This window comes from Canis lupus, chromosome 9 (genome assembly GCF_011100685.1).
Source record: "Canis lupus familiaris isolate Mischka breed German Shepherd chromosome 9, alternate assembly UU_Cfam_GSD_1.0, whole genome shotgun sequence".
In the NCBI taxonomy this organism is placed as follows: Eukaryota; Metazoa; Chordata; class Mammalia; order Carnivora; family Canidae; genus Canis; species Canis lupus.
In genome coordinates, this window is record NC_049230.1 from 49,693,533 (window position 1) to 49,717,451 (window position 23,919).

Consider the following 23,919-nt stretch of genomic DNA (forward strand, 5'->3'; position numbering starts at 1 on the left):
CACGAGGAGGACACCCCTGGACACGGCTGACCGTGGGAGCCAGGAGATGCAGCCCCCCCCCCCAATGTGAGCCCCAGAGGGGTGGGCACAAATGCTCTGTTGGAATCAATACTTTCAGCAGCTTGCTCAGCTGGTGCAGGCGACACCTGCTGTGCACTGGGCAAGGGGGTGCGGGAGGCGGTTCTGTGCACGGGATCCGGGCCGGCCTGGAGGACCCTTGGCCTGAGCCGTTCGCACGTCTAAAGGGAGGGCTTCTCAAGGCTTAGAATTCAGCCTGAGACGCAGAGCGGGGCCTCTGGGTTTGAGCGTGGCCATGTGTGTGTGCAGGTGTGTGCCTGTGTGTGTGTGTATTGGTGCATGTGCGCGTGTGTGTTGTACGCATAGGTGCCTCTGTGTGTGTGTGTGTATCGGTGCATGTGCGTATGTGTACCTGTGTGTGAGTGTATCTGTGAGTGTGCACTTGTGTGCTTGTGTCTGTACGTGTGCACGTGTGTGCCTGTGTGTGTGTATCCGTGCATGTGCATGTGTGCAGGGAGCCAGAGCAGCAGGTCCCAAATCAGTGACACCTATGGTCACAGCCCTGTGTCTGAAGGCCCGAGCATCCCTGCCTGCCCATTGGCCCCGGTCCCCCTGCCCCCCGGTTCCCACCGCACCCATCCCCACTGCCCCTGTTCCCACTGCCCCCTAGTTCCCACACATTCTCAAACCTGATTATCCGGATCCCAGTGAACTCCATGGGCACCGCTGTCATCGGACTGAATTTTATCTGCTTAGATTAGCTAGTTTGTCCCTGGTGCTCTGCCCCTGGGGCCTGCTGTGCCAGGAGAGGCCCGGGAATGCCTTGAGCTGGGGTGTGGAGGGAACTCCCCGTACCTCCTGCCTCCAGGAGGCTGGTGGGGTGCACCCCTCCCATCACAAGGGAGACCCCAGCCAGCAGCGTGTCAGGCTATGCATTACAAAGCTGCAATGTCGACACCAGGACATGAACAGAAGTTCCTCCTGAGGCGGCCCCTCCTCGGGCAGAGTCTGTGTCTGGCCCAGCCTGGGGTGGGGTCACGAGCAGAGTCTACCCTGGCTGGGGTCCCAGTGTCCTGCTGTCCTCATCCTGGTGGCCCCGAGGAGCCTGGCCTCAGGCCTGCAGTGTCATCCCTGCCACGGCCTCCAGCCAGTGGGGAACGGGGGTACCAGGTGATCCCCCCATGTGTGTCCCCACCTCTGGTCAGAACCTGTCACCCTCCCGCTCCCTCCCCCAGCCACAGAACCTGAGCTTCGTGGATGCCAGCCCTGCAGAAAGCCCCTGCAGGACACCCAGGCAGAGCCGCAGCACCCTGTCCCCGCCCGCACCCTCCTGCCTGCTGGGCCACGGACCACTGTCCAGAACCAGGACATCACCAGTCCTCGAATCTCTCCTACCCTGGCTCGTCCACCCCGCCGCCTTCCCAGCCTACCCGAGGGACCACAGACAGACAGAGTCACTAGGGTTTGGAGTTCTTTATGTGGAAGCAGGAGAGGGTAGGGCGCCAGGAGAGGTGGAGCGGGCAGGCCCGGGGGCAGGGGTTCCATCTGTGTCATGTAGGACATAGGGTCGCGGTGCTGCTGCCCCAGGGCTGCCATGGAGCCGCTGCTGCTCGTGCCTCATGCCCTGGGAGGGAGGGGGTGTCCATGAGGCCTGGGCAGGGGTGGTGAGGGGTGGCCATGCGGGGTACAGGGTGGCTCCTGGGGGCTCCAGAGGGAGAGGGTCCTTCTGCCATCTGCCACTACCCAAAGCTGTGGGGGCGGGGGGATGCCTCTGAGGTAAACGGGCTGGGCCACCCTGGGGCTGCGACCAGGTCCCCGTTCTGTCCCCATCTGGGCTGTGCTCATGGCAGATCTGGTGGATCCGCGCACCTCAAGCGGGTCTGCACTTCCAGCTCCTATATTAGTGACAGAGACCCGGTGACAGGGCACATGTGGAGCACCCAGAACAGGAGGGAGGTGAGGGGGTCCCAGCACCTCAGGGAGGAGCCTGGAGGGACATCACCAGGACTCAGGCCAGCCTAGATGTCTTCTTGGGGTGCATGGGGTGTGGTCAGGGCAAAGCCTGGCCGCTCACTCCCGAATTCCACATAATGACTATGACCCCGCCAGACAGTTAGAGAAAAGAAAAGAGTTCCTCTCTGTCCCTGAGACAGTTGGGGACAGACATCCTGAGTGACCCCTGGGAGGGGGGTCTCACCGCAGAGAAGGCTCTTGGGCCCAGATTGGGAGGCCCCCAGGGACCTTGAAGTCCTATGGAACCCAGGACGTCCCTCCAGGGGTCACTCATCCTAATCACATGTGGGAACGCATCTTTATATAGAAACCAAGAAAGAGCCCGAATGACAAGACGCCCCAGACAAGACCCAGACCTGTCACTACTCGCAGCTCACACTGGACAACGAAGACCTAGAGGGGTCCCCTGTGTCCCTGAGACATGTTGCTGCACTGATGTGTCCCCGTGAGAGTAGGGGACCCGAGAAGGGACGGGGGGCACAGGCAGAGCTAGCCGTTACCTGTCTGGGCTGGCACAACCATGTTCTGTGGCAGTCCCCTGTGCCGTAGGAATTTCTTAAATGCTTCCAGTGCTTCTGCGTTCATGTCCGGATTTCTACCTGCAGTGAGGTATGCAGGTGAGCCCGCAGTGTCAGGGAGCAGACTGGGAGGAACCGGGGGTCGGGGGCGTGGAGGGTGGCAGGAAGCTCACCCATGAGCTTAGCTACTTTGAACCCGTCCCCCTTGAACTGTCCTTCACAGTAAAGTACAATGTAGTCCTTCACAGGTATCTCCTCCACGTGCAGGTGGCTCCTGCCCACTGCAGAAGGCCACGGGGTGGACACAGGTTCCTGATCCTGGAGGAGAGCTCAGGGGTGGCAGACGTCCCCCCACCCCCGACTGCCATGCCCTTGGATCTGCCCACCTGTCCCCAGCCTCCGCCTCCTGACCTGAGCCCCAGGACTGAGGTCCCCAGCACCAGAGTCCCAAGTCCCCGGCCCAGGACTGCCCCCAGGGCAGTGGAGGCAGGGCAGGAAGGCTGCCTGGGGAGGGGGCGCTCCGGGTCTGGTGGGGCACATCCACCCCCTGAGCATCCGAGTCTCATAGGCTCTGTATTTGCCGGGCGTATCGGTTTTCTCCAGGAAGGTCTCCACTGTGTGGCACTGCTCATTGGACCTGGAGGTCGGGACAGAGGCCAAGTGGGCAACGGCTTGATGTCCGCTCCTGTCTGGGGGGATGCAGAGGCCTCTAGTCCTGACCTCAGGGCAGCACAGTAGACCCCAGCCCTGCCTGGGGCCCTCCCACCTCCAGAGCTCTGTGGGTGTTCGGTGTTACCCCACACTGAGTGCAGGGCTGGGGGACCCCGAGTGGGGCCCGAGGCCATGGGATGGGGGGGCTGGTGGGCAGCTAGGCTGGTGCTGCCTGGGGTAGAGCCGGGCAAATGCTCACCTGAGCATCAAGGAGATGTGCAGGTCACCACTGCTCAGCCCCAAGACCTGTACGGGGGCACCTCAGCCACTGAGGTGCCCCTTTCCAATACCACAGTGTTAATATACCACTTGCCTGAAACCTGAAAGACACATGTCCTTGCAGCACTTGTGACCAGCTCCCCCGACCCTGACCCCCTCATAATTCCACCCGCAGGCCCCACCAGACACCTCCAGCACCCAGCTGCTCATCACCCCCACACGTCTGAGGCCTCTTGGTGGACACCGGCTCCCCTGGGGGCTCCGGGTCCCTTGCTAGTTCTGGCACATTCCCTCGGCCACATCCTCGTGTCCCAGGGCCTGGAGACAAGATGCAGGTCCTCTTGGCTCTGAACCTTCCGGCTCTCTGACCATAGCCTGGGGAGGGTCAGGCTTGAGCTCTAAAAGGGGTCTAACTCCTGACCACCCTCAGCTGCCCCAGCCCCACCCACCCCACAGAAGCTGCACGTCGGGGTCCTGGAAGATCAGGGGGTCCTGGGCTTGCACGGTGATGAGGCCAAGGGCCGTGGCCAGGAGCAGAGTCTTCATCTCCAGGGCCCTGGGGTCATGGCTGCCACGCAGGTCCGTGTCTGGGGCTCGAGAGGCTGTGTGGGCTCCTCATGGGCCGCCCTTTATACCGCCCACCCCCACCCCCACCCCTGGGCCTGGGTCCCTGGGGGCTTGCCCAGCCCACCTGCTGGCAGGTAGAGCCTATCATTTGGAATAGCTGCTCAGTAAGCCCTGATTTACTTGATTTGTGTCCCATGAGCTGTGTTTGGGGCCCGAATGGGCGAGCCACACTCTCAGAATGGGATCCTCGGGGGGCAAGGAAGCAGAGTGGCTCCTCACCTCCAGCCCCCCGCCCATGGCTCACCTTTGCTCGACCACCCTGGCTCTGCTCAGGCCTGTGCTCACCCCTGGGTGGGGCCCCCCTCCTGCAGATCCCAGACCTGCCGCATCCCACCCTGGGGAGCCCCCCAAAGGGGAATGTTTTGGGATTCAGGGCTCGGCTGCAGCCACACCTCCCTGGGGTACCCCCAGGCTCACTGTGGGAGCATCACCCTCTCCCCTGTATCATGTTCCTGCTGGACCTGCTGTGGGACGCCTTTGTTCTCTTCCTGGGTCTACCCTGACTTGGCGCTCAGAGCCACAGAAACGTACTCTTTCCCAGGTCGGGTGGGCGGAAGTCTGAGAGCAAGGTATCACCGGCCGAGGTCCTCCAGCCCCCTCCACCCACGCTGCCACCTCTCCCAGATCCCAGAGGGCCCAGCTGTCTGCTCAGTATCCTCTGGCTTTTGTCCTGTGTCCCGAATCCCCTCTTCTCCCCTCTGGACACCAGCCCTCGGGTGTAGAGCCCCCAGCAGCATGACCTCGTCCCACGGTCTGTACCTAGGTGATCACGTCTGCAAAGACCCTGTTTCCCTGTCAGGCTCTAGGTGGGTCTACCCTTTCAGAGCCATCCAGACCTGCACGCCATGCTGCCCTCTCCAACTGACCCAGCATGAATCTCTGGCTTTTCATTTGCTGCCACCTGCCCCTGTTAGGGGACTCGATCCACTTGCTCAGGGCCCCACACCCAGCGCACAGAGGAGCCCAGCCCCGAGGGGCCCTGTCCTTACCCTGCAGCCCTAACCCCTCCATGGTATCTGACCCATGGTCCTGCAGGGTCATCTGGCTGCCTCCATCTCACACAGACCAGGTGAGAGGTTCAGGCGCCCAAGCCTAGACCCTGTGGTCAGGCCCCTGCTGCCCTCTGAATAAGGATCTCTGTGCTGGCCCTGGGCTTGGAGTGCCTGTCCTGGGGCCTGGAGCTGATCCTGGCGGGAGGTAAAGGCCCCAGGCGGGTTATTTCCGGCCTCACAAAGGCATCCTTGTGCCTCTCTGCACCAGGTGTGCCTCCCCACATGCTCTCCATAACCCCTGGGTGATGGAACTGAACGTGCTACTTGTAATTACCCCAGTAATTACCCCCAGGCAAGTGCTCGTGAGCAGAGCCCTGCCCTCCCCAGGGTGGAGAAGGGGCAAGTCAAATGCTCTTTTAGGCCTGAGACCAGGAGGCAGGTCCAGGCCTTGAGAAAGGCTCTCGTGTTCCCTGTGTGTGCTGACCTTCTGCCAGGGACAGGCAGGGTCTCTGCCCCTACCGGATCTCTGAGATGACAGGGTCCCCGGGGACCCCTTGATGGCCTAGCTCTGTAGACACCCCGGTGCTGCCCCATCCTCACAAGGAGCCTGGGCCGCAGGGCATCAAAGGGCCCGAGAGGCAGTGGTGTCCATGACCCAACTGAGCTTTGCTGGGACTCTGGGGTGCTGAGGGATGCTGGCAGGCCATGGCAGGATGTGGGCCCAGCCCCCAAGGCAGGTAAGAGGTCACCTGATGGGCACGTTTGCATTTGCGGGTATGTTGTGGGTGCTGGGAAGGGACACACACATCAGTGGAGCAGAACAGAGAACTCAGAAATGGGGTCACACAATAGGGCCAATTTATTGTTCGATAAACCTGTTGGAGTGACTGAACACACAAATAAAGGAGCCTTGACGTCAGCCACAGGCCTTCCTTTATGAAAGTAGCTGTTGCATTGATCACAGGCCTCAGTGTAACATAATTCAGGAGACATTTTCATGAGCTGGTGTCAGGCAAAGCATTCTCAGAGACAGCACCCAAAGTATCATTCATAAAGACAAACTGGTGAACTGGATGTCATTAAATACAAAACTTCTGCTTGGCCAAGTATGTTGTTGAGAGGATTTTATTTAAAAATAAGTTGCATGTGGGACACCTGGGTGGCTCAGCAGTTGAGCATCTGCCTTCAGCCCAGGGTGTGATCCTGGGGTCCTGGGATTGAGTCCTACATGGGGCTCCCAGCAGGGAGTTTGCTTCTCCCTCTGCCTGTGTCTCTGTCTCTCTCATGAATAAATAAATAAAATCTTAAAAAAATAAAAATAAGCTTGTGTTGGGAGAAATATTTGTAAATTTCATAATCTCAAAAAAACAATACATTGAAATAACCTCAAACCTCAACGGCAAAAAGCAAACAACCCAATAAAAATGAGCAAAACACTTGAACAGACACTTGCCCAAAGAGGACATCCAGAAGGCAAAGGGCAGTGGGATCTGACATGCGGCATCACTGGTGATGAAAACGTGTCACCACGCCATCCAGGAGGCAGCGCTACATGCCCACCAGAGCGCAGGATATCAGCAGGGACACCAAGAGTGGGACCCTCACCCGCAGCTGCTCTGGGAAACGGCTTGGGGATTTCTTACAAATACAGATACACACCTTACACCTTTCCTAGGTCTGCATGTAAAAGAAATGAAAACACAGGATTCCACGCCCACAAATGTGTACGGCAGCCCCAGGCACGATTGCTAAGAACCAGAGATGGCCCCACGTGCCTCTCTCTTGAGCTGGTCAGACAAGCCACAGTCTGTCTATGCGATGGAATGACACAGTAAATGGAGCAAGGCATGGACCAGGTTGGTGGCAAGGTGGGTGGCGAGGGCCTGAGCAGAGTGAGGGTTCCCACCGGGGTGCCCCGGTGTGCTAGGGGGCAGGGAAGGCAGCAGGAGGGAGGCCTCACCCGTAGTGTCAGGCATGGAACGGCTCTGTATCCCGATTAGGGTGGTGGCGACACAGATCCGTGCACAAGCTAAGGTTCATAGACTTGTCTGCAGAAATGCTCCTGGTCGATGTGGAGCAAACACCCACCCACACCAGCCCCACCAGGGAACGTGCTCCCTCCCTGCTCTGTCCGCCAGCGCCAGAAGGCACAGCATTTGGAGTTGTTTTTCCCTCCAGCCCCTGGGATGGGAGGCCTCCAGAGGCCGTTTCCCCAGAGTCTCTGCAAGTGTGTTGCATGTTCCCGGAAAGCAGGCCATGCATCAGTGGAACATGGGGCGTGGTGGTGCAGGGCACCAAGTGACAGCAGTTCCTCACCCTGGGGTTGCTTGCAGGGACACGGCACCCGCTGGAGACTAGCTGGTTTGGGGGACCCAGCGGGCTGCTGCTCTCAACCATAAATGTGGGACCAGTGATGGGCTGAGGGTGGCTTTCCAAAAGGAGATGTTGAACCTTGGAGCTCCAGGAATTATCAGGGCCTTGGCATCATCATTTATTTCAGAAACCTCAGGACAGAGGTGCCTGAGAGCAGACCCTGCGGTGACGGTGTGGCTGTGGGACTGTGCCAGGAGCTGAACTCAATCCTTGCCAAGTCTGTCCTGGCAACGTTGGGGAGATGACAAAGTAGTGGGACCTCGACACCCGGATGTGGGACGTCGATGAAGCCCTGGGGCGAGGAGGGGGGGACCGTGGCCCTCCCTCCCTGAGAACCAACCCCTCTCCCCCACCGGGGGCACCCCGCCTCCCACCCCTGGGAAGCCCCGGCTGAGGCGTGGTGAAGATTCTGGAGGCGTCAGAGAGCTGGCCTGAAGGCTGAATCACAGGATTCACCAGCTGCGTGTGCATGCTGGAGTCAGGATGTCAGGAGACGGCTGCAGGCAGCTGGGGGCTCCAGACACCAGCCGAGACTGCCCTACGGGCTCACGCGGAGAGACTGAGATCCCAGAACTGCTTTTAGAGAGAGAGGAAGGGTCCCACGTCGGTCAGTCAGTCTTTTGGTCGAGGTTCCGGAGAGAGAGCCCACACCGCCGTTGGAACAAACATACAGAATTCGTAACTGGTCACAGGGGACAGTGACTAAAGGCAGCCAGGACTGGAGAGAATGCAGGCATCCGAGAGGAGCTGCAAGCCCACCGGGGCTGAGGCCTGGGACCCGGCCAGGAGCAGACCCGCGGAGTCAGAGACATTCGTGGGGCTCAGGGCTGGTGGCTGGGGTACCTGTGGAACTCCCCAGAAAGCCACCACAGGGCATCCTGCTTGCTGCCAGGCATCCCAGGAGCAAGGAGACGAGGAGTAGGGCAGGAGGCAGACCCCTGGCTGGGCCCCATCCTCGTTGCCCTCTGCCCACAGGCCCGGCCCTGGATCCCACATGGGAGGGGAGCAGGACACGTGTCGGGGTCCCCTGGTATCATCTTGATTCTGGGTTCCCTTCAACTCTCTAGGTGGCTGGCCCAGAAGGGCCATCCTTACCCTCGTCTCTGGGGGGCCTGAGCCCCTCGTCATGACTGTCTCTGGGCAGGGAGGCACCAGCAGGTGAGCCCCCAGCAAACCCCCAGGTCCAGATGAGCTCCTTTCTGCTCTGCCCACTGGTAGCCAGTCCCCCAGTTCACCATGGTTGAGGTCAGCACCCCGACCAAGCAGCCAGGAGATGAGAGAGTTGGAACAGCCTGGCACGGAAGTGTCCATTGCAGTGACCTGGGGCCGAGTGCACCTGTGTGTGTGAGGTGCTGGGGAGAGGCAGTGACGTGAGGCCCCACCCATCTGCCCCCAGACCTACTGTGACACTTCCCGCTGGCCTTCCTGGGGGCAAGAGCACACCCAAAGCAACTGAGGTAGAGCAGGACTGCAGGCCATGCGTGCCCTGGGATGGCCCTCAAGGGACCCAGGCCAGACTGATGGGGAGAAGGTGCCGAGTGCGTTGTGTGCAGGTCTGATGCCTGGGGACCCCAACCTGGGGCACCCACGTTCTATTTCCTCCTCATAGAGACTGTGTACGAAGCCAGGTCAAGTTTCTCAAAGGCAGCAACATCCACTCCAAGGGCAGAGCACGGATTTGGGGCCCTGGCCAGCGCTCTGCTCATGCGCCCTCTTCTGTCAAGATCGTCAAGCAGTCCCTCCCTGACCGCCAGCCACCCCTTCCTTCCCTGGGGAGCAACATTATCTCCGACGAGGCAGGATGCAACTCCCTGAGACCCTGGCAGCCTGGCGGGGAAGCTGTGGTCAGTTGGTCCATGAGCACCTGGGGGAAGGACTCGGCTGGGTGCGCTCTCTGCTGCCCCCACTTCTGTGTTGAAGGCAGGCCTGGTGTCTGCTGCCTGGAGCAGATGCAGTTCTGATAGAAACCCTGCCATCCTCCTGGCTGGAGAACGGGTACAGGGTCCCCAGCAATTAGGGCTGCTGGGAAAGGAAGGCAGAAAGCCAGGAAAGAAAGGAGCCAGAGAACGAGAGCCCCAAGTTCTGCACCTAAACTGTCCGAATCTTGGGCTCACCCTAAAATATGAACGTACAGGGTGGACTCCAGGCAGCCCAGCCAGGCTCACAGAACTGGCCTGTGCCCGGTGCAGGGGACACAGAGCATGCAGGTTGGGTTCAGACAAGTTAAATGCCTGTTTAAAAGGGTAAAGTACAGAGGCACCTGGGTGGCTCGGCGGTTGAGCATCTGCCTTCCACTCAGGTCGTGATCCTGGGGTCCCTGGGATCGAGGCTCCCTGCATGGAGCCTGCTTCTCCCTCTGCCTGTGTCTCTGCCTCTCTCTGTGTCTCTCATGAATAAATAAATAAAGAATCTTTAAAAAGAATAAAATGAAAAAATAAAATGGTAAAGTCTATAGTCTTCTTTAAAAATTTTTGTTTATTTATTTGAGAGAGAGAGAGAGAGAGAGGCACCAAAACATGCAGAGAAAGTGGAGATGACCAGAGAGAAGAGACATGCCTTGCATGGCCGTGGGCGGAGACTGGGGGCAGGACGGACGTCAGGTAAGCATCAGCCCACATCAGGGACCCCAGGGCCCAGAAGACTGTGGGCCGTGGTCAGAAAAGGGTTCAAAGAAACTAAGAGCCCACCCAGCATCGTACAGCCGCTGAAAACACCTTTCATGAATAAAAGCAACAGTGAAAGCATTGGGCCGGAAACATGTTGTGGATTGGGGGCACCGGTCCAGCTGCAGATGGATGGACAGTGGGACTCAGGATCCGGGAGTGGAAGGCAAGGGGCAGGGCAAGGGGTGAATGAAGCTCCGCTTTCCCCTCTCCGTCCCTCTCTGGCACATCTGGCTGGTGGATGCAACACACGGGCCAGTGGGCACCTTTGGGAAGTTGGGAGGAAAGGGCCTGTGCAGCCGCAAGGCCTCCACATTTTAGCCAAGCCCGTAGAGCCCCAGGTGATATGTGCTGTGGCCCCCAGGCAGCCACTCTAGGAGCAATCAGAATGGGGGGTGGCTTTGGGGGTCCACGTGGATCCCCTCGTCTTTTGGAAGCCCTGAGACCCGACCACTGAGGGACATTCCCTCTTCCAAAATGCCCCTCCTGCCAGAAAGCAGTCCCAGCCCCACTGTCCCTGGGACAGAGCCCAGGGTGGGGGTGGGGTTTGGGTGAGGCTCTGGCTGGGCTGAGGGGGCTCTGGTCTGTTCACAGGGGAGGGAGGTCTTGTGGAGGCCACACATGTGCCATGGGCAGGACTCCTCAGACCTGGAGCCTGGGCAGAGGCCCTGGCAGCTTCGTGGACCTGGCCAGTGTGAGGCCTCAGGCTTGGGCCACCTGCAGGAGCCTGGCGCACCTGTGACTCACTCTGTGAATGTATGTTCCTCCAAGCAGAGCCCCGGCAAGTCCTCAATCCTCATGGTCCCCCACGAATGGTCATTTCTCTTCCCCGCAGACGGGTTCCTCCCCACAGCCCGGTGCACGGCATCTCGTGGGCAGGCTGGTCTAAATGGATGTCCTCCCCCAGATCCCCCGGTGGTCTATGTGGCAGTTGCCCAGGAAGTGGGAGGAAGCGGAGACTGAGTCAGGGGCGGGGGGGGGGGGGGGGAGGAAATCAACAAAGTGCTTTCGAGCCACAGCCGAGCCCACAGGCTGGGTCCAGAGACACTGCACGAGGGACAGAGGATCTGCAGGACACCCCAGGCCCCCAGCCTGCCCTCCAGGCTCGGAGCTGCCTCCCCTGGCCTCACAAGTGCAGCCAAGTAGAGAAATTGCCCCGAGACACCCATGCCCCCTGCTGCAGGTGAGCCGGGGAGACACCCGTGTCCCCGTCACAGGTGAGCTGGGAGCTGGGAAGCCGGACATGGGGCCGCGTGTCGAGAGCATCTGCTCCAAGGAAGCCTCGGGTGCTGCGTGGCCTCTGCTCCAGGCCCCCCGGATTGGGTCAGTAGGCAGTCCACACGGGGAGCCGGGACGGCCCACTCCCCCCACCCACATGCATCACAAGAGCCTCCCTGACAGGTTGGCACCTGGTCAGCCCTGGCAGCCCCTGTGTGCAGAGGCTCCCTCTCATCTCCCAGTGTCACCGTGTCTCTCTGTGTTGTGCCATCAGAGAAGATTTTAAATCTTATCAAACACCAGAAACCCCCAAAGGTATCTGAACAAAATGATACATGTGGTACTTTCTACTCCAGAGATGTCCCCTCTCAAACCCGCCCAGACTCAGACCTGGCAAGCCTCGAGCCGGGACCCAGAGGGAGGCTAGGAGTCTGGACGGGGCAGCTTGGGAAGCAGAGGCTGGCCTCCTTGGCTGACAGCTCCAGCGCCAGCCACACCCCTGATTGGAGCTCCACCCCCGCCCACCACCCTGTGCAGGTGGCTTGGATGCAGGACCAATACTGAGGGTCCAGGGCACCCTGCATCCCCCACCCGGGCAGATGCTCCCTTTGTCCCAAGCCCACAAGTCTGACTTGTGCTTCTCCATGGGTCAGACCTGTCCCTCAACCCCAAGACCACCCAGGACCTGAGCTTCGTGGGTGCCAGCCCCGCAGAAAGCCCCTGCAGGACCCCCAGGCAGAGCTGCAGCACCCTGGCCCTGCCTGTACCCTCCTGCCTGCTGGACCAATGCACCGCTGCCCAGAACCAGGACATCACCAGTCCTCGCATCCCTCCTACCCTGGCTCGTCCACCCCGCCCCCTTCCCCGCCTACCCGAGGGACCCCACAGACAGACAGACAGAGTCACCAGGGATTTCAGAAGCTTTTTTTTTTTTTTTAAGATTTTATTTATTTATTCATGAGAGACAGACAGAAAGAGAGGCAGAGACACAGGCAGAGGGAGAAGCAGGCTCCATGCAGGGAGACCGATGTGGGACTCGATCCCGGGACTCTGGGATCATGCCCTGAGCCCAAGGCAGGCGCTAAACCACTGAGCCACACAGGGATCCCCCTGCAGAAGCTTTTTATGTGGAAGCAGGAGACGGTGGTGGGCCTGGAGGAGGGAGTGGTGGTGGCAGGAGGGGTGGAGCAGGTGGGCTTCGGGGGAGGAGATCCTTCTGCATTCTGCAGGACAGAGGGTCATGGAGCTGCTGCCCCGGGGCTGCCGCAGAACTGCTGCTCGTGCCTCCTGCCCTGGGAGGGAGTGGGTGTCTGTGAGGCCCAGGCTGTGGCGGAGCCCGAGGGGTGGCTGCACAGGGCCCAGGGGTGGCTCCTGGGGGCTCCAGCCCTTGGACCTGAACCATCAGAAGGAGAAGCTTCCCGTGGGCCGCCCCCAAGGCTCCCAGCCCAGTCGGTCATGTGAAGTGTGAACGTGTGACAAGGTGACAAGGTGACTTCAGGTTGGGGGTGGGGGGCGCAGGAGGAGTGGGAATGCAGATCTAGACTCTGGCTCCACCAGCACTGGGCAAGCAGCCTTGATGCAAGTCTCTGAAACTCCAGTTCCAAAAGGACACACAGCCAGTGAGGGACTCAGGGGATCGGAGGCATCCTGTGCATGGGTCACCATGTTTCTGAATCTTTTAAGCAACTCATTGGGTAAACAGAGTCACGATGACTGTTTAGGGGTGAGGAGGGATTTCCCACACTGGCCTATCAGGAGGTCCATCGCCCACCTGCACGCCGGCCCGTGGAGTGCTCTCTGCCAGGGGCCACTCTACTGGATGTCTGCACCTGCCCGGCCCAGGTGGGACACGGCCTCTTGAAATCCCACTGACTCTGCAACTGTCCACTTACCCTACTGTCCTCCTGGAGAGCAGGTTTCTGTGGAAGGAAGGAAACACATGATTCAGAAGATCCCCAGGGCCCTTGCCAGCCAAGGTTTCAGACAAGCCCAGAGAGAACAGCCAGCGTTGGATGTGGTGTGTTCTCCTAAAATGTCACTCCGCTGGTGGTTCCACCATGGAGGCAATTGGGCAGGACCAGGCACAGGCATCCTTCCTACCGCTCTGCGCGAGTTCCAAAATCTCCTGGTTCAATCCTTTGGCTCTTGAGAATTCCCGAAAATCCTCCAAGGCCTCTTGGCTCTGCTCAGGATCCCTTCCTGTCAGGGAAACCAGGAGGCATGAGGTTGAGGAACACGACCAGGCAGCATCTGCACCCCAACCTGGGTGGGAGCCCGCGCACCCCCATGGGGGCCAGGCCAGAGGGCTCTGGGCCAGAGCAGGCGAGCAGCTGGAAAGGCGGAGCAGAGGAGCTGTGGGCATGTAGCGGGGGCTGGAGCAGCAGACCCAGGAGGACACACTGGGTGTCTCCGGGGAGCAGGGGGCCAGCTGCAGGACTCCCCAAGCCCCCCACACAGAGGCATTTTCTTCCCAGGCAGGACCCCACACTCTTGGAGCTCCCCCCACCCCGGGAAGGTGGTGCAGGCCCCCCAGGCACAGCCTGGCCTGCTCCCTGACATTTGGGTTCCTGTGTTCTTGCTGGGCATGGACCCGGGCTGGACACCCAAATCCTGAACCCCAGGAATAGCGATGAGTCCTTCCCCGGGGGTAGTGGTGGGGGGAAAGCAGCCAGAAGGAGAAGCCACCTGGAGTGGGCCGGGGGTGGGGGGAGGGTCTGCAGGCACTGGGATGTGCGAGCCTCACCCAGAAGCTTGGCCATTCGGATCTGCCTCCCATGGAGCTCGCCCTCGCAGTAGAGAATGTAGTGGTCCCTCACCGGGGACGGCTGGATGAACACGACACGCTGGCCCTCGTCTGTGGGATGACAGCAGGACGTGTCCTAAAAAGGCCTCATGGTTCTCCAGAAAGAACCAGGGCTCACCCAGGTCCAGCTGGGCACACCGTCCAGCCTCCATGCATTCCCACCCGGGTCTGGGCCCCCCTTGCCGGGTCCCAGAGAGGCTCCAGGCAGAGGGGTCTGAAGCGCATGGGGCACGGGGTGCTCAGTCCCCAACAACCAGGTTGCCCTCTGCCCCTGACCTGGGCACAGACATGGCTGGAATGCCCTGCAGGCCAGCCCTTCTGGGGACAGATCCGTCCCACTAGTACTTGGGGTGCGGTGCTGGTACCATAAGGCACTTTGGCTCAGCAAGGAGACAGTGGGCACTGAGGGGTCAGGCAGGAGCGGACTTCTCAGGCTGCGAGTCCGCCCCGGCTTCGTGAAGCCACCCCCTCCCCCAGTACATGCAGGGCACTGCCAGGCTCAGGCTCCAGGACTCACATGCCGTGTATTTGCCAGGCTCAGAGGTTTTGTGCAGGACCACCGTGATGTTCTGGCACTGACCATTTGTCCTGGAACACAGGAGCCCTGTGATGCCGCCCTGGGCACGCCCCTCCTGTCTCCAGCAGCCCAGGGCAACGCCACGTGCTGCCCTGGGTCTGGCACAGGCTGACGGAGCCACTGGCATCTCCCACCCAAGTCCCGACCAGACCCTTGGTGCCACATGAGGAAGCTCCCTGGGGCTCCCCCGGGAGGAGCTGGGGCAGTAGCTCCCCCAGTGTGCCAGTGCCACCCCTCTGGGGCCTCTCCTGTCCTCTGCACCCCCCGCCAGTGAGGCATCTTCTGTGGCAGCACCCCCTCAAAGCTGCCAGGTGCTGAGCATGAGGAGGGGCTGCCCAGGTCATTGCGTGGTCTGCTGGTCCCACCCGGACACTGGCTCTTGGGTGTGTGCATACAGGGGGTGCTGCTGAGGGAGGTCACGGGCCACCTGGTCGCTGACACTCACAGCATGGTGATCTTGGCTTCCAGGTTGCCCCCCTTCTGGGCTTTGAGGATCATGGGAGTCACTGAGTCAGGCTTCTCAGGCACCTCCTGGTCTGCTGTCATGGCCTTCAGATACCATTTCCCTGACACCTGGAGAAGGTTCACTTTCCTCAGGGCACAGGCCAGCTCCCCTGGGATCCCCCTCCTGCTCTGCAGCCCCAGGCTGTCCCCCAACCCCAGGGCTGGGGGCACAGAGCATTTCCCGGCCCACCTCCCTCCCCAGCAGATGCCCGGTGCCCTTGCCGGACCCCCAGGCGCCAGCGGCCAGGCCCTGCAGGCCAGCTAGGACCTCAGGTGTCCTTGCTCCCAGGGCCCTCCGCACCCGCAGCTGGTTTGGCACAGACCCGTCTTGCTCTGTCTGACCGTTGCCCCGGAGACAGCGGTTAGTGCCTCTCCCTGAGCGCCCCCGGCCCACCCTGCCCCATCAGGGCCTCACAGCCACAGTGTCCTTTCCCAAGGCTGGGGGATCCTGGGCCTGCAGGATCGCAATGAGGCTGAAGCCGATGGTGAGGAGCAGGGTCTTCATGTCTAGGGGGTCTGTGCTCACAGCTGCCAACAGGTTGCTCGCCTGGGCTTGGACAGGCTGTGTGAAGGACATGGTCACCCTTTATACCCCTCTCGGCCCAGGGCCCCCAGGAGACTTGGCACAGACAATTGGCCTCTCCCTTCCCGCCCATAAACCGTGGCCAATTCTGCAGTGGAGCGGATAAAATGTCATTATTTTCAACTGTAAACTCTTGTTAACCAGCACAGACCACCACTGTGCAACCAGCGGTGCCACAGGCCAGAGGAACAGACTTACGAATATTATACAGGAGGGAGTGGGTCTGAGCGCAGGAGGTAGAGGCTCTCCGTGAGGGAAGCCACCAGGGGAGACGTGTAAAGTGCCAGTGGCCCATCCCCACCAACTGGGCAGACGTGTGACTGCCAGAGAGGGAGTGCAGTTTGGACCTGAGAACCATGGGGCTTGGTCTCCCTGACCCTCCTGTATCCCTGGGCATGCCTCCTAACCTCGAATTCAGCATCAAGAAAGGGACCTACTATGTGAACATGACCCTGTGTGTATTTAAGGGGACTATCTACACTCCTGCCAAGACAGGTACATGGGCATTTTGATGCACCCTGTCTGCTGCATGTGAAGGATTGGGCCTAGAAGGGAAAAGCCACGACAGGCAGGTGGCCACAGGGACAGTGTAGTGTGCACACACATGACATCATGCGGGGGCCCAGGGTTCAGGGAGGTGGGAGAGTGCAGACCCAATCCACAAAGCAGATGGGAACCAGCTGCCCCCCACCTACTCACCCGGCAACATCACCCTGGTTCCCCACACGTCACAGCAGACAGAGCAGACCAAACACAATTTAAGGTGAAAAGCATTATATAAGGATAAACAGAGAACCCGTACAAAAACAGCATAAGGAGCAATCTACCAAGAAGATACAATAGCCATGAGTTTGAAGGCAAGCTGCGGCAAAAATACAAAAAGCCAAAACAGTTGGAAGAAGCCAGGGCTCCTGTCAAACCCACGGTCACGCCGGGAGGCCTTAATCCTTCTCCACCCAGAACAGAGGATGCAGGTTTAATAGTTCATACCAATGCAGAAGATTCCAAACCAAAATGATAAAAATCTGTGTGTACAAAGACCCTGCCCCAAGAACTACATTCTTTTAAAACACACACGGAACAGTTATAAGGATTGTCCACACACCAGGTAACATGAGAAATTTCAAGAAACAATACAAAGCATCTATCCTGTTTGGCTACAAGGCCGTGCAAATGGAACCCACAATGAACAGAGTGGTAGAAGATAAACCCACACTTTGGGGATCCCTGGGTGGCTCAGCGGTTTGGCACCTGCCTTTGGCCCAGGGCGTGATCCTGGGGTCCTGGGATCGAGTCCCACATTGGGCTCCCCTCAGGGAGCCTGCTTCTCCCTCTGCCTGTGTTTCTGTCTCTCTCTGTGTGTCTCTCATGAATAAATAAAAATTTATATAATTTAAGTTTTAAAAAATGTATTTATTTATAAATAAATAAAAATTTATTTATTCATGAGAGACACAGAGAGAGAGACAGAAACACAGGCAGAGGGAGAAGCAGGCTCCATGCACCGGGAGCCCGACGTGGGATTCGATCCCGGGACCCCAGGATCACGCCCTGGGCCGAAGGCAGGGGCTCAATCACTGAGCCTCCCAGGCGTCCCTTTAAAAAATATCATCCTAAACAGCTCGTGGTTTGAGGAGGAAACCACGTGAAAAATACAGAATAGTTAGAAAACCATAAACAGCTTGGATGTCAAGTGACGCCGCGTGCTGGGGTCTGAATGTCCATGTCCCCCTCAAATTCACGTGCTGAATGCCTAGTTCCACGGGGGTGGGGTGAGGAGGTGGGGCCTTTGAGGGTGAGTAGGTTCTGAGGGAGGGGCCCCCTCAGATAGGATGAATCTGCGGGTGCCAGGCTGGCGGGCTTCCAGCCTCAAAACTCTGAGAAAGAAATGTCTAGTGTTTAAACCCCTGAAATTACGAAAATACATGAGTTATAAGCATTTAAATCAAGAAGTAATAAAAGTAGCCTAAAGAAAATTAGAAGGTAAAAAATTACAAAGAATGGAAACTGAAGAACTGGGGTATTTTTAAAATGGGGGAACCCAAGAGTGGTGAAGCTGGCTGTTTGGGAAGAATGCATCGAAACAAACTTCTAGCAAGACTGATGGAAAGAATTAGAAACTCAGTCAAACTGGTCTTAGTATGAGGAGGTGATGGGAACCGCAGGTAGACACCTGCGGCCCAAGCGACGAGCAGGTGCAGAGGCCGCCCCGAGGGTCTCAGCGCCCCCAGAGGAGTGCAGCCCTGTTGTCCTGGGGCCCCAGCAATGGACCAGGGAAATAGAGGGAACGCTGGTGCACGAGACGGCTCACCTGGGGTCCCGGGGGAGGTTCGAGGGCAGCGGGGAGAGCTGAGCTGCACGTTACCTTGGCCCCCGGGAGCAGCAGGGCAGTGGGAGGGCCTGTGCTTGCCCAGGGGCTGCTTCCAGGAAAGGTCATGCTGTGTTTCTGTTCCAGTTCTTTCTTTCCTTGAGCTCCTGCTAGGTCCCTGGCTTTTCTGGACACAGGACCCCTTTGTGCCTCTAGTTTGCTCTGTGTTATGGTGAATGTCACACAAACAGGAGTGTGCCTGGAGGCCACCTAGATCCGTGCCTGCCTATCTTGGCTGCTAGTTCGATGCCAGCAGACACGGCTGCCAGGGGAGGCTTTGCCAACCTGTCTCTCCCTCCACCAGCACAGGGAGCTTCTCAGGGGCTCCTCCCACCCTCCTTGGACAAGGAAGATCCCAGAGAGTGGGATCCAGAGGCGGGCCTCTCCCAGTGGGTGCCTGGGAGCCATGTCGGGCTCCCCAATGTGGTCAGTGCTCGGATCCTGCCAACTCGGCCTTGGCCAGCACAGGCCCCATCACTGGCTGGTGCAGGGGCCTCATTGTGAGCACACTAACCTCTTGGCCGGGCTTCTTCCTGGGGACCAGGCATCTCTGCCACTGGGAAGGTACTGAGCAGGCAGCATGAGGGCCAGCCCTGTAACTGCCCCAAACTGCCCCAAACTGCCCCCGTGCCGCAGGACAACAATGTGTGCACATTCCCTATTGACCTGGGTCAGGACCGGGGAGCAGCACGGAAGGAGGTGTCATAAGCTGGAGCCGCCGGGGAGGAGGGAACAGAATGGATCTGCCTCTGTTTGCCTCCGGGACCTCGGTCCCAGTCGGGCAGACCCAGGCCCCGGGCCTCTGCCCTGAAGCTCTCCTGCCTCCCGAAATCCACCCCCGCCCACCCACCCCTGTACCCTCACTGCTGTGGGGGAGCTGGAGATGTCCCAGGTGGGGGACCCTGAGACCAGGCTCCTCCCTGAGCACCTGCCCTTCTGCCCACCCCAGGTGAGCGCCAATAGGCTCCTCTCTGGGGCCGGGCTTGACACTGATGCTCCTTCTGGGAAAGTCCTTTTTGGTGAAAGACTCAGAGATGAAATAAGCCATTTCTGCCTGTCTCAGAGGCAATGCGGGGGTGATAAAGAAATCACGAGACAGCCTCTGAGTCTGAAACCACATGCAGGGATTCGCAGCACCCTTTGGAGATCCTAATTTATCAAAAACCTGAAGAAAACAATTTTTCATACCCAGGCAGAGGTAGGGGTCACATGTTAATAGTGCTGGGACCTGCTGTCACACCACCGGGCGCCCATGGAGGGGGCCGTGATGGCCTCAGCACCGTCACCCACCACCAGGGCACTCAGCACCTGTCCTCAGCCCATGGCTGCCAACAGCTTCAGAATTTCCATGCCCATGTGCACGATGCTCTAAAAACATCTCTCCATTTTTTCAAGAGCATTACTTTGATGCATTCCACAGGAAAACACCTACTCTCATCTCCTGCAAACACTGGACTTCTTCACACACAGGTGTTGAACACAAGCAGAGTGAATCTAATAAACTGCCAAAAGTGGGACTTGTGGGCCAAATGGCATGCATCTGTCCAATGTCCCCAGGTGTCACACCTCCAGGCCAACAGGGCCAGCCAGCCCTTGGGGAGGCTTGCAGGTGCCAATGGCCTTGGCCTCGGAGGGGCCATGACTCTCATCCCCTTTCAGGGTAGAGGCGGTAGGACCAGAGTGGGGGTGGAGGGCCCAGAGCCTCAGAGGCTTGCACAGGCCAGGCTCAGGCAGGACAGCCCCAGGGATGGGAAGTCTGGACCCCCGCCCCCTCTGAGACTCTCCTTTTTCTCTTTTCCTGGTTTTTCTGGGGTCCTTGGATGTAACTGCCTGTGGGGTGCCCCCGTCCCAAACCAATAATAGAAATACTGCCCTCGGGGTGCTGAGCTGAACAAGGGAGATTCTTACTCCGAATTTTGAATTCTCAGCACTTTCTGATTTTTGTGTGCTTGGCTCTTGAACAATGTGGGCCTTAGGGGCACTGGACCCCCCCCACCCCCCGTGCAGTCGAAAATCTATGTATACTTTTGGAGGCCCCTCAAAGCTGAGCTACTAATGGCCCACTGCTGACCCGAAGGCTTACTGATCACATGAATAGCCGATGGGCTCACAGGTGCAGTTCTGTGCACAACACACTGTCCTTACCACACAGGGAACTTCAGGAAAGATGTCAGCAGGAAAATCATACAGCAGAGAAAATAGACTTACGGCACCAGCCTGCACTTACTGGAAACAATCCGGGGGTAACAGGATCCATGAGGTTCAAATCCGCATTATTTCAGGATCAGCTGTATAATCAGAATTTTTAAAAAGGTTGTTGGCACTAAATAGACACCAATATATTTGTATTGTAATTTTATACTTTATTTTTAAAAGGTTTTATTTACTTATGAAAGACACAGAGAGAGAGGCAGAGACACAGGCAGAGGAAGAAGTAGACTCCCTGAGGGGACCCCAATGTGGGACTCAATCCCAGGACCCTGGGATCATGAACCTGAGCCAAAGGTAGATGCTCAACAGCTAAGTCACCCAGGTGCCCCATAATTTTATACTTTTAAGAAAACATGTAAATTGCCTAAAATTCACCCAGCCCCCACAAAAGTTCCCCAGGGGTTTTAACAGGGTTGCTGTTAGGAAAAACATTAATTTAGGGATAATCTGATTGTTGCCATGATTTCTCCCCTATTCATTTGCTTCCCATCCAGTCTGCACCCCCGTATCCCCGGACACCGTTGGGCATTTCCTTGCTGGTTTTCTGAGGCCTCAGAGAGATCACTGGGATCAGCCGACAGTGTCCTCAGGCTGTTGGGCACACTGGAGCGATGGGAGTACAGGAAGTCAGGGGCTCCATGAAGCCCGTGGTGGCACTTTGGTGGCTCGCCCAGCAATGGTTCTCCTCCCTCCGTCCTCCCCCATGGACCGATGTCCTCCTGGGCACTGAGCACCCTCCCAGCCCCATGGTGAGTCTGGCTGAGCTCACAGTGACCCCATCCTCTGGTCGGTGTCAGCTCTGGAAGGAGCAGGGGAGACATGGTGGGGAGACTGGCAGGGGATGTCTGAGAACCACAGTAGGAACCCCATCGGGATGAGCCAACCATGTGGACCCTGGAGGAGAGACAGGGAAAGCTCCCAGGCCCTCAGTGACCTCATGGAAGCCTGCCTGAAACTTAGAGTCCAGGCCTGCGAGCAAATGCACAGCCAGGTTGGTCTAGCAGTGTGAGGCAAAGCAAAAGTGGGGGTCCACTTTTGAGATTGACCTTGCATGGACAGCAGACAGTGAGGGTGCTGTGTTGGTGGGGAGGTGTGGGTGATACTGGGTGCCAGCGTCAAGGACAGGCAGGTGCTGCGCAGTGAGAGGTCAACTCTAGTGAGATAGGGGCTCGACATGGGCCACCATCACTACTGATTTCCAGCTACAAGGAAGGAGGCGCATGGACAAAGCAACAGGATATGTCCCCAACACTGTAGCAGCTGACCTTTAAAACTCCAGATAGGGACATGCCTGTCTCAAGAGTCCCCACTCAAACGATTACGCGGTCCACCACGCATGCAGAAAGCCCACATTAATATCCGTGTGTGAGCTGGTGTAAGTTGGCCTGACTGAGCCACGGGGAAGTGAATATCAAACAATTATGTGGTCTGCTGTGCACGTGGAGAGCCAACATCAACATCTGTGTGCACGCGGGCCTTAGCGGGCTTGGCCACGCTGCGGGGAAGTGGAGCCGGTGCCAGGCTGGCAGCCCCAGCACCCACCGCCGGGCAGCGGGGGCCACATGGACCTGGAGATTCCGAGGGGCAGGTCAGCAGCTGCCACCTTCCTGTAGGCTGAAGAGAACAAGGACCCGTGTCCATCACCACCTGCTTTGTCTTGATTTTGTTCTGCTTTGGGGACGGGGGAGGGGGGGGATGTTGCAGGGGACAGTGGAAACTATCCCAGAGCGAAATGGGTTTGGTGACTAAGCCGAGGATCTCAGTGACACACCTCACCTTGAGCTCCGCCCCAGGCACCAGCACTGGGAACATTCTGATCCAATCGCAGGGTTAGTTTTGGAAATAATTTTCTTGTTCTCTGTAAAGATTTTATTTATTTGACAGAGAGAGAGAGCGCACGCGCATAAGCAGGGGGAGCAGCAGAGGGAGAGGGAGAACCAGGCTTCCTGCAGGACTCGATCCCCGCCTGGGATCGTGACCTGAGCCTAAGGCAGATGCTCAACCATCTGAGCCACTCAGGTGCCCCTGGAAATATTTTTCAATTCTTTCTTCTTCCTCTGCCCCAGTCAAGGGACAGAACGGCTTCTAGGTCACACTGCCTTTTAACCACTTTATCGGCCGCGTACTTCACATTCCCTGGTGTTCATCTCTATTAATCATACAATTTCGTGGCTTTTACTATATCTCACAATTGTGCAGCCTCCAGCAAAATCTAGTTTAGAGCATTCCTACTTCCCCAGAAAGGTCCCTCATGCCCACCACACATCAATGGCCAATCCCACCCCAGCCCCTGGAAACCAGCACCATGGATTTTTCTCCTCTGGAGATTTCATACAAAAGGGGTTCGTACATGCGGCCCTGCTCCTCGCACTCAGGAACACATGGTCCGGATTCCTTCCTGTAGTAGTGGTGCTGGCACCCCAGCCCTGAATACGATTCTATTCCATCCTGTGGATGGACCACATTTTGCTTATCCATTTTGTTTATTTCCCATTTAATGAGCATTTAGGTTGTTCCCACCTTGGGGCTATGAGGAAGAATGCTGCTGTGAGCATTTTTGTAAAGGCCAGCCCTCCCCAGATCTCTGGGGGTTGTGCCAAGAGGGGTTGGGGTCCTGAGGCATCCAGCAACTCTCCAATTATTTGGAAAACTACCAGGCTGTTCTCCGTGGTGGCTGCACCACTTCACAGTCCCGCTCACAGCCTCTGGTGGTCTCGCTTGCCCGTCATCCTTGCCAACACCTGTTAGTGCCTATTTTCTGGACTGGTGCCATTCTGGTGGGTGCGAGGTGGTGTCTCTTTGTGATTTTGATTTGTGTTTCCCTGGTAACTGAGGGCGTCCACTCATTTTTCATGTGCTTTCAGCCATTCACATGTCTTCCTGGGTGAAATGCATATCAAATATTTTACTCATTTTTTTTAGATGGGTTGTTCATTTTTATGGCTTCTCCTGCTCCTCCTACCCCTCCCCCTGCCTCTTCCTCCTCCTCCTCCTTCTTCATTATTTTTGTATTTTTCTCGAGAGTTCTTTATTTTTTTGTTTATTTAATTTTTTAAAGAATTCTTTTTTTTTTTTAAAAGATTTTATTTATTTATTCATGAGAGACACACACAGAGAGAGAGGCAGAGACACAGGCAGAGGGAGAAGCAGGCTCCATGCAAGGAGCCCGATGTGGGACTCGATCCTGGGTCTCCAGGATCACACCCTGGGCTGCAGACGGCGCTAAACCTGCTGCGCCACCGGGGCTGCCCTAAAGAATTCTTTAGATATTAGATACAATGGTGTTTTTTGAAATGCAAAAGTTTTTAATTTTGATGAAGTCCAATTTGTCTTATTTTAAATGGACCATGCTTTTGGTGTATATGTAAGAAATCTGGCCCACCCCAGGTCATGAGGATTTTCTCCTATGTTTTTTTTCTTCAAGTTTTATAGATTTACCTCTTACATTTAGATTTATGCTCTATCTTGAGTTGTTTTTTTCACATGCTGTGAGGTCAGGCCTGAAGTAATCTTTTTGCAAG

At 57.7% G+C, this 23,919-nt stretch overlaps 1 protein-coding gene across 1 annotated transcript; it reads right to left on the reverse strand.

Moving 5' to 3' along the window:
- Positions 1-13,245: 13,245 nt before the first annotated feature.
- Positions 13,246-15,741, reverse strand: OBP2B (odorant binding protein 2B). The gene is given in 6 exon segments (NM_001003190.1): positions 13,246-13,271; positions 13,453-13,551; positions 14,096-14,206; positions 14,673-14,743; positions 15,178-15,305; positions 15,652-15,741. Coding segments are annotated over 6 exon segments (525 nt in total).
- Positions 15,742-23,919: the final 8,178 nt, after the last annotated feature.